General features: G+C 36.4%; 1 protein-coding gene and 1 pseudogene across 1 annotated transcript; both read left to right on the forward strand.

The window, feature by feature from the left end:
• The first annotated feature begins 1,903 nt into the window (after nt 1–1,903).
• LOC107756722 (N-acetylserotonin O-methyltransferase-like protein) lies at nt 1,904–4,352 on the forward strand (annotated as a pseudogene).
• Nucleotides 4,353–4,884: 532 nt separating this feature from the next.
• Nucleotides 4,885–9,580, forward strand: LOC107756767 (ADP/ATP translocase 1-like). The gene is made up of 4 exons (XM_016574001.1): nt 4,885–5,142; nt 6,501–6,990; nt 8,099–8,239; nt 8,329–9,580. Exons 1-4 carry the CDS (start codon nt 5,032–5,034, stop codon nt 8,484–8,486), a joined length of 900 nt encoding a protein of 299 aa, XP_016429487.1. The 5' UTR covers nt 4,885–5,031; the 3' UTR covers nt 8,487–9,580.
• Nucleotides 9,581–10,425: the final 845 nt, after the last annotated feature.

Below are 10,425 nucleotides of genomic sequence, written 5' to 3' on the forward strand. Positions count from 1 at the left end.
TAGTTAGGACACATTCCTAAGGAAAGGATATGGACCAGAAGACATTGCAATTACTAAATGATATTTAGACAGACTTAAAGAAGTTCCAGATCTATACTTGTGCCCTTATTATTTCAGTTATTTTGCCTTTAATGTAAATAAACATGTGCAAACAATATACTTGCTCTTGTGAATTTATTTGGATGTTAATTACATTGTGCGAGCTGTCTCTTTAATACCGCGTGGTTTACATACATGTTGCTGCTGATTGGGCTGACATGTTTGACACACCCACCAAACAAGAGAAAACGCATCTCAAACCCCGTTGCACACCGTTGCACACCGTTTCCAGGAAACATGTCGTTCAAACCGGAAACCGTAGCAAAATGGTGCACACCGGTTTGAGCTTGAACTTGCCCCTGGTTCAAACGAAGCGAACCTCAGCACCGTTTCCTTTACGTTATATCACTTTATAATGCGTAAGCATTTTAATTTTTTTAAATATCGTAATTAAATATTTAGCTCAAATGAATTTTGCACTTTGGAAGGTGTTATTCATTTTTATGACCACTAAATGGCCACAACATAAACTGTGTTGAAAATTCAAACTCTTCGAGTAATGAACCTTTTTCCGATACAGTTGTGTTGAAAGCTTCACTGGTTCAGAATGCTTCACTTCGCCATCACTATAATATTGGTGCCTTTTTCATGACTATTATATTAGGTAACTGGCTGCGCATGTGCGTGATAGACTCCGCCTCTTCAGGATCTCCGACTGTCATTGCAGTACGTTTCGGGAAGCGCAAAGAGTTGAGTGGAACAGGCCTTTCCAGGTAAATAAAGAATAAAGATAAATTAATATTTACATATATTTAGATATGTGTAAATTGCTTCTCCTGACTGTATTAATGTCAAAAATAAAACATGAATAAATTAATAGCGTTCAAGCCAGTAGTGATGGCGAAGTGAAGCGTTCTGAACCAGTTAAAGGCACAATATGTAATTTTCGCCGCTAGAGGGCGCGTATTCAAAATAAACAAATAGACTCAACACAATTGTATCGGAAAAAGGTTCAGTACTCGAAGCTTTTCAACCCAGTTTATGTTGTGGCCATCTAGTTTTTTTTATTGTATATAAATAATGGTCATTGTCAAAGTCATTCATTTGTGTCGGTGTACTGGCACTAAAATAAGTAAAATTAATTAAGCATAAATTCATAAATTAAATCCGCGATCTTTCTATTTGAACTCTGCCTCAGTCCTGTTATTTCATAGGCAAAGTTCATTTGAGCTAAATATTTCATTACGATATTTAAAAAAAAATGCTGACGCGTTATAAAGTAATATAACGTAAAGGAAACGGTACTGAGATTCGCTTCGTTTGGAACCAGATACTGAAGCAGTCACGTGATTTTCATACGAACGAAGCTTCAAACGTCATAGATCACGTGCTTTTGGCTAAACGAATCAAGCTCCGATACAGTGCTTTAACGTGAAATGTGTTGTTTTTTTTGATACAAGCTTCGCAGCTTCAGTGTCAAGCATAACATCACTACAAGCCAGGTTCTTGCATGAATACACTGCTGTATAACTAGACTACCTAAATAACTAGACTACCTAAATACTCCTCTAATGCAACCACGCTGTGCATGCATCCTTTTTTCTTAGAAATGGATAGGCTGATGTTTTATGTTTAAAAAAAAAAACAACGATAAGGAAATGATGATCGGCCAAACTGTGGTTAAGCTCACCTTTAACCATTATCGAGGTTGCTGTCCCTTAGAACGTAGACTTTTGCTGCTCCAGCACAAGCAATTGTAAATTTGCTTTATAAGCCACATAGTTCAACTCCATGACCAGGTGCTAAAGATATCGATTTTTACATGCATTTAGTGCTTCTCTTGAGTCCAAGGATAGACCTCTGGAAGTGACAAAAAGGAGAGGCGTAACATGTTGTTAAATCCAGTAATATCCAGGCTGAGTGGAAAGCTTGTTGTCCTGGCAAGCGCATCTCCACGACGTCTGGAGATTTTATCTAATGCTGTAAGTTTTTTTGTCTTTTTTTCTAGGTTTTTACATGGGCAATGAACTTTGAATGATCAGTGCTTTCTCTTTTCTTGTTCTGCTTTGATGAGGCAGGGTTTACGAATCGAGGTGGTTCCTTCTTGGTTTAAAGAAACATTGGACAAATCCTTGTTTAAGAACCCATATGACTATGCAGTGGAGACAGCCAAACAGAAGGCTTTGGAAGTGGCTCACCGAATGCCATTTGTAAGTTGTATATTTCTGTATGTGAGAAAGCAGTTGTTCTCTAAATTTGAGTGTCTGACAATTTACAATGTCCCCTTTATTCTGTATAACTGTATATGTGCTGTATATTCAGAAACACTTGAAAACTCCAGATATTGTAATTGGAGCAGACACTGTTGTGGTAAGTAGCTGTATATTGTAATAGATTCTACATATGATATTCTGTCCTGAAAATTGCTTTGTTAAATTTGTCTTCTCAGACAGTTGATGGCTTGATCTTGGAGAAGCCAACAGATAAACAAGATGCTTACCGTATGCTGTCTAGGTGCATTTTCATTTTTTTGTTGTCTTAAGTGAGGCGTTTATTGCACTGATGCAGAAACTGAAATATATCGAAATGAATGTATTTCAGGTTGAGTGGTAAGGAACATAGCGTCTTTACAGGTGTGGCTATTGTGCTCTGCCATGACAAGAGTGGTATGTGAAAGCATTCTTCTTTGCAGGTACAGCTACAGACTACAAAGTGATTGATTTTTATGAAGAGACAAAAGTTAAATTTGCCGTTATCTGAGGAGATGCTCTGGGAATACAGTGGAGAGCCCATGTGAGTTTGTGTGTATTGATTTTCATATGCTAAATGCATTGCAGGTGGTGATCAAATTTTCTGAGCATGTTAAGTCAATTTAAACTTGTTGAACCTGTGGATTTTGGACCTTGGTGGAGCTGGTCATTTTTGTGTTTGCTTTGACATGTTGAAAATGACAGAAAAATTCAACAAAGTATATTTTTGAGTAAGGGAGTCCACTTTGAGTAAATAAATCAATTTTCTGTACTCTAGCATTTCACCTGCCATGCAGAATCTGGTCAATGATGAGACTGACAGATTTATCTGTGCTTGACAGGGACAAGGCTGGTGGTTACGGGATCCAGGCTTTGGGTGGCATGCTGGCGGAGTATGTGAGAGGAGATTTTCTTAACGTGGTAGGCTTCCCTCTTAATCACTTCTGCAAGCAGCTGGGATGGATTTTTAATAGCCCACCTGAAAGACAGCCCAGAGACTCTGCATGGATACATTCTCCACTGCAATGATATGGTGTGGCCTCTCTTCAGTCATCTAGAGAATGCTGTCAGGGAGGGCACCAGCCAACATGAGCCCATCCTGGACTGTCAGTTATTGTATTTGACTTGCCACAAGTTATTGAGATACTTTCAGCCTAAAGAAAATTATGACAGAGTGTCATTTGGTGGGGGTAGGTGAAGACTTTATATGAACATTTTTATGATAAATTTTTTTGCAGTGTATTTGTTTCATATAATACTTTGTGAGTAATGTGCAAATTTTTGACTTTTTTCTCACTTAATTTCTCTTTCTTTCTTTCTTTCTTTCGCACAATAGGAGATTTCTTTAAAGATGACCTACCTAAAGCGGACTTGTATATTCTTGCACGAATCCTCCATGATTGGTCTGATGAGAAACTTCATGTATTATTGAGAAAACTGTCTAAAATGTGCACTCCAGGTAAGTGCTTTAAAAATTGAATTCTTAATATGTCAGCCTGATTCTGAAGTATAAAACTTCTGATGCCAAGGAGGACCCTGTAATATGATGAGCCCTTTGCAAATGGCCCCTTAGTGCCCCCTTGTGGCCCCTCTTCATCCCAGTTTGTAAACCCCTGGCCTAATTGATTCCTACAATAACTCTACCAGATTATACTTAACATTACTGGATTCTTGAAAGTATTTTGAATTGTGGACATCCCAAGGTCATAAAAAGTATGTTTTTTTGTTTGTTTTTTTAAATCGAGGTCAAGTGTTTAAATGTTTGGTTTATGAATGTATTGCTACCAAACAGGTTGTGGGCTTCTGGTGTCTGAGATCTTTCTGGATGAGGAGAGGAAAAGGCCTAGCCGAGCCCTGTTGCAGGCCCTCAGTATGACAGAAGGAAAGCAGAGGAGCACCACCGAATACAGGGACTTACTGGAGAAGCATGGCTTCACTCCCAAACACATCAAACACACGGACAACCTGCTGGATGCCATGCTATTTGTGAAAGAAGACCCAAATGACAAAAGAACATTACTAGGCTGTTCTTCAGCATCCATTGAGACCGCAGAACTTCAGTGATATAATGACTACAGCATTTTGGAAACACTACAGTTGACTTATTCTAGTTCATTAACTGTAAAAAAGTGTTTTAGCTGTATTCAAATATTATGAACATTTCTGACCTAAAAGCTCAAAATAAGTATTTGTGCATGATTATTTTTAATTACCGAGACGGAGAATGTTGTATATTTGTATATTGAATTATGGTTTTGAAACAAATGACAGTGTTCTTTTAGCTAGTTTTTTTATAGTGAGGAATGGGTTTGTAGTCATACAGGGAATGGATTCAAGGGCTATATATCATAACTATTAGGTTTTAAGTCAAAAGTCTAATCAGAACGTATGATTCTTCAGCACTGGTTTTGTATGTTGGTTTATAGTTGAAATCTTTTAGATTGGAATAATATGATATATCATGTAATCAATTAGAATATTAACTAACATTATATGCAATTAATTAGAAAGTTATTAATTAGTTAATAGTTACAACATGTCATGAAAATGTAAATTCTGTAACTGTTGTACACGGCGTCTTTACTTGACCCTAGTGATTCTGGAGCAAATATCGCGAGAAACCTCGAGAGTTAGCGCAGTGTGTCCTCCGCAGCATCCCCATCACCTTCCGCTCTACCTCCTGCTTCTGCCAGCACGGTCAGCATATCGTGTTTGTAATACACCGAGTTTAAGGATTATCGCCATGGCTGATGCTACACTTTCTTTTGCTAAAGACTTTTTGGCCGGTGGTGTCGCAGCGGCTATTTCCAAAACCGCAGTCGCACCGATAGAGAGAGTCAAACTGCTGCTGCAGGTGAGAATCATCATCTTGACTTCTTTTAACGCACTTTGCCATGATGCATGCTAATTTATAAACCCCTCTCTAGTATTTAAGAATAAAATGAATTATTTTGTGGCTATAAAGATGCGAACTGACTTTGTCCTTCAGAGGCCATATTTGAGTTGTCGTGTCTGCAACATCCGCATCCTTGGAGCATCTCAACATTCAAATTGTCATTTTAATACCGAGTTTCTATTCTGTCATTCTCTCATGTGGATCTTTATTTCTAGATTTCAGTAACCCAAATGTACAGTACCGTATTTTAAGGCCAAACAGTGAATTTCTAGCAGCTGGTTAGGTGGCACATCTTGCCCCCTGCAGTCTGGTCTCATATCACAGGCCCAGACCTTATGCATTAGGGCTGATTTTGCCGAGAAGGGCATGTTCCTCTAAAATCAGAAGTAAATGATGTCAGAACTAAATGCTACCATTCAAATGTTTGGAATCTTCAAGATTTTTTAAATGTTTTAAAAGAAGTCTCTTAAGCTCACCAATGCTGCACTTATTTGATCACAAATATGGTAAAAACAGTAATATTGTGAAATATTATTACAATTCAAAATAACAGTTTTCTATTTTAATAGATTTCAAAATGTAATTTATTCCTGTGATAGCAAGGCTGCATTTTCAACAGTCTTTACTCCAGTCTTCAGTGTCACATGATCCTTCAGAAATCATTTTAATATGCTGATTTGCTGCTCAAGAAACTTTTCATGTTATTATCAATGTTGAAAACAGTTTTTGCTTAATATTTTTGTGGAAACTGTGATACACTAGGCTACCGTTCAAAAGTTTGGGGTCAGTAAGATTATATTTTATTTATTTTTTTAAAGAAAAGGACAGATTAAATTGATCAAAAGTGATATTAAAGACATTTATAATGTTTATGTATAATGTTAACGATTAATAATGTTAACAAAACACCTCTGTTTCAAATAAATGCTTTTCTATAGAACTTTCTATTTGTTAAAGAATATTGGGAAAATGTATTATGGTTTCCATAAAAATATTAAGCAGTACAGTTGTTTTCAACATTGATAATTATAATAAATATTTCTTGAGCAGCAAATCAGCATAATAGAATGATATCTGAAGGATCATGTGACACTGAAAACTGAAGTATAATGGCTGCTGAAAATTCAGCTTTACCATCACAGAAATAATTCAAATGGAAAGGGTTTTATATAAACTGCTACAAAAGAATGTTACTTTAAATTGTAATAATAATTCATAGTTTTGAGTATTTAAAACATTGCTCAAGGACCAACAAACCTCAAAAAAATCAATCCAGATATCATGTATCTCACAGTATTTTATTTTTCACTTTATAGGTACAGCATGCCAGCAAGCAGATCAGTGCAGACAAACAGTACAAAGGTATTATAGACTGTATTGTGAGGATTCCTAGGGAGCAAGGCTTTGCTTCCTTTTGGCGCGGAAACCTAGCCAACGTCATTCGCTATTTCCCCACACAAGCCCTCAACTTTGCCTTCAAGGACAAGTACAAACAGATATTCTTGGGAGGCATTGATAAGCACACGCAGTTCTGGCGATACTTCGCCGGCAACTTGGCCTCTGGTGGAGCTGCAGGAGCCACTTCCCTCTGCTTTGTCTACCCTCTGGATTTTGCTCGTACCCGCTTGGCTGCAGATGTTGGCAAAGCTGGCAGCAGCAGCAGAGAGTTCACTGGGCTGGCTGACTGCCTGGCCAAAATCTTTAAGTCAGATGGGTTGCGGGGTCTGTACCAGGGCTTCAACGTCTCTGTCCAGGGCATCATTATTTACAGGGCCTCCTACTTCGGAGTCTATGACACTGCTAAAGGTAATAGGTTTGTACCTCAGATGTTGTGGGACATTCAGAATTGTTTTGAGAATGCTTTTTATATTCCAGTGTATTTCCTGAATTGGAAATCATTTGAATAGTGGTAGAAAACAAAATGCACAATTCAATCTGAATGTTTTGAAGTAGAATTTAAAAATCTGAATAAAATAATAGTCGTTTTTTAGTAGAACTTTGAATCTCGGCTCGACAAAGCCTCATTTGAAACTGTTGTTTTAGTATTGTTTATATACTATAATAGTATTTATTATTTTTTTGAATTAGTCTTTATTTTTTGAATAAATTTAAATTAAAAAAAATTCTGAATTAAAAAAAAATTGGTTTTACTAGAAAAACAAATACAAACTTTGAATTTTGACTTGACAAAGCCTTGTTTGAAACGGTTAAATTAGTATTATGTATATACTATTAAATTATTTATTAATATCTTTATGAATTGAAATTAAAAACAATTCTCAATAAAAAGAACACTAGTTTTACTAGAAAATACAAACATTGATTCTTGGCTTGACAAACTTTGTTTGAAACTGTTATTTTACTATTGTTTATGTATTAATATTTTGAATTAGATTTTATTATTTCCTTTTTAATTTTAGTTTAGGTTTGAATTATTTTAGTACTTTTTGAACTTTAACTTCAGCCAGTTTCCCACCAGTTTCTGTTTTTTATTTTATTTCAGCTTTATTTCAGTGAAAGAAAACTATTTATAATAGTTTTAGTTAACAATAATAACACTAGTTTAAAAAAAAGTAAAAAAAAAAAAAACCAAACCAAACAAAAAAACTGAAGTTTGTTGATTTATATAGGTGTTATGGATGGAGATGCTTGAAATTTCACCTTTAAAAATTTGTATTTAGTTTATATTTCATGATATTTTTGGGGACCAGGGTGAAAGATCACTTAATTTCCCAGAATGCATTACCTGTATTTTCTTTGAATTACAATTTAGCATTCAGAATTACAATTCCTCATTTTGTCATTCTAATTTAACTTGTGATATGGCCAATTCAAGTCAAATTCACACAGCCAGTTCTTCAGTTCTGAATTCTATGTGAAACATGCGTGCATTATTTTGTGTGGTGGTATGCAGGCATGCTTCCCGACCCTAAGAACACCCACATTATGGTCAGCTGGATGATTGCACAAACTGTGACGGCAGTGGCTGGCGTGGTGTCCTATCCATTTGACACTGTGCGGCGTCGCATGATGATGCAGTCTGGGCGCAAAGCAGGTATACAACACACATGTTCAAACACATGCACTGTTCTTCATCAAGTATGCATTTATTTCAACTCAGGCCTTTGTCTTTTGTTTTCCCAGCGGATATTATGTACACTGGAACCCTTGACTGCTGGAGAAAGATCGCTCGTGATGAGGGTGCAAAAGCGTTCTTCAAAGGGGCTCTGTCTAATGTATTCAGAGGAATGGGGGGTGCTTTTGTGCTGGTGCTTTATGATGAATTCAAGAAGTTTGTTTAAACAATGTACTAAATGTACTAAAAGATGTACTAACTATGTACTAACAATGTACTCAAAGATAGTAGAATAGCTTTTACCACACAGCTTTGTCAAGCTTTAACCAAACCTTCTCCACTCCGCACAAATGTGGTCTTGGTAAAATTGTGTTAGATGCCAAAAGCAATGAATAATTTTCACTAATTTTGTTTGTGGCTATATTTTATGTTTAGAAAATGCTCTGTCATTTTATGATAAATAACCCTTATTTTATCCCCAAAAAAAAAAAAAAGCAGTCAAGAGAAATATTACAGATACAATTATAAAATTGGAAATATAAGGAAAGCTGTTGTATATTTATGCTCAAAATTATTTAAAATATATATGAATTTATTGATGTTGTCTATAATACTGTATGTATTTCTTCATAAATCTGAGCCATCAGTTCCGTGCAATACCACAATACGTCCTCAAGATGGCGTGACACGACGGCGTTTTGTCCTGCATTCGTTCAGTACCATGCTCTTGAAGTCCTTCAGCTCAGTTTTTCAGTTCTCCTAGTCAAGGTCTGTGGTAACGGGTATACAATATCACTCTCAAGAAAAAAAATGTGGAGTTTAAACACACAGAATAACGTTCCACACTTTAAACGTTTTCTCAAGTTGGACTTGAAAAACCAACTGAGAGCTGGTGTCCAATGGAATCAGAGACGAATTAAATATGACGCTTTAATTCACAACAGATTTGCCCTCTATGTGTATCAGAAGTGAAAGAGCCTAGTAAAGTGTTCCAGCAGAGAATGTGTGGAGCCAGAGACATAGCATTCACAGTCAGACCTTATGTGACACGAAAAGTGTATTTCCATGATTACTCTTTTTGGAAGTCCGCTTAAGTATTTTCCATCTTGGATAATGAGGGGAGTCATGTTTTCATGGTCATTTTCTTGTCAGTCTCAGTGTTTGGTTGCGTCAGGCTGATCTTCTATCTCGATGAAGCCTAGATCCTGCTTTTAGAAGTAAAAATGTGAAGGCAAGTAAGGAAGGACATTGTTCAGTAATGATCACTGAAACATTATACACATTTTTAGCATGTAGATCTTATTCCACACTATATTGAGGGAAAATCTGTAAGACTACTTGCAGTGATGTTTGAACACCAAGAATGCTTGTAAATTCAATAAACGTGGATACCCTATATGCTCTCACGTTTTTCGTTTTTAATTATTTAGGGGTTGTAACTTGTGGCAATTTAACGTTTATGAACGTTTTTTTAAAGCAATTTTAACTTTTTTAATTAAAAATACTTTGTACTCTCAAATACTTGATTCTGATTGGTTGATTGCGGCATTTAGCGGTCAGATAGGCTATTTCCCAGTATTAATGTAGCCTAACTCTATGCTCATTAATGTAACCATACTCGTCAATGCTTAACCCTTGTGCCTCTTAGCGTCTTTTTCATGTATTTTTTTTAATTGGAATTTTAATATCTCACCCTCATTTATTTTCATAAATCTATTTTACACTAGATATAAAAAGTTGCACATTTAAAGACAAAAATGTCACAATTGAAACCCGTTAACAGTGCGTGCCATTTAAAAATAAGCACTAGTTGTTAATGGGCCGTCATTCTGCTGGCAAGGCTTTTCTCCTCTGTGTAACCTATTTTAAATTGACGTACAAAGATTAAATTCGCGCTGCTTTAAACGTCTTGCGTAGCAAACGCGGACTCGCGCCACTGATCTATAATAGAGATCATTATATAGGGTGAATTGCCCTAAAGTGGGACACTGGCTAATGTGGGACAGCTAAGGTCTAGTATTTGTAGCTCCCCCATAAATACATGAATGCCAGTGAAACTATGGGTTAGCCGAAGCTGTGGTGCCATGTGATCAAAATCGCATGACCTCTCAGATGTCCAGTCATATTTGAGGGCGGAGCAATCATCAGACAAGAAGCACATTGTG

The sequence above is a fragment of the Sinocyclocheilus rhinocerous genome, unplaced genomic scaffold (genome assembly GCF_001515625.1).
Source record: "Sinocyclocheilus rhinocerous isolate Xijiao unplaced genomic scaffold, SAMN03320098_v1.1 scaffold382, whole genome shotgun sequence".
Taxonomy (NCBI): domain Eukaryota; kingdom Metazoa; phylum Chordata; class Actinopteri; order Cypriniformes; family Cyprinidae; genus Sinocyclocheilus; species Sinocyclocheilus rhinocerous.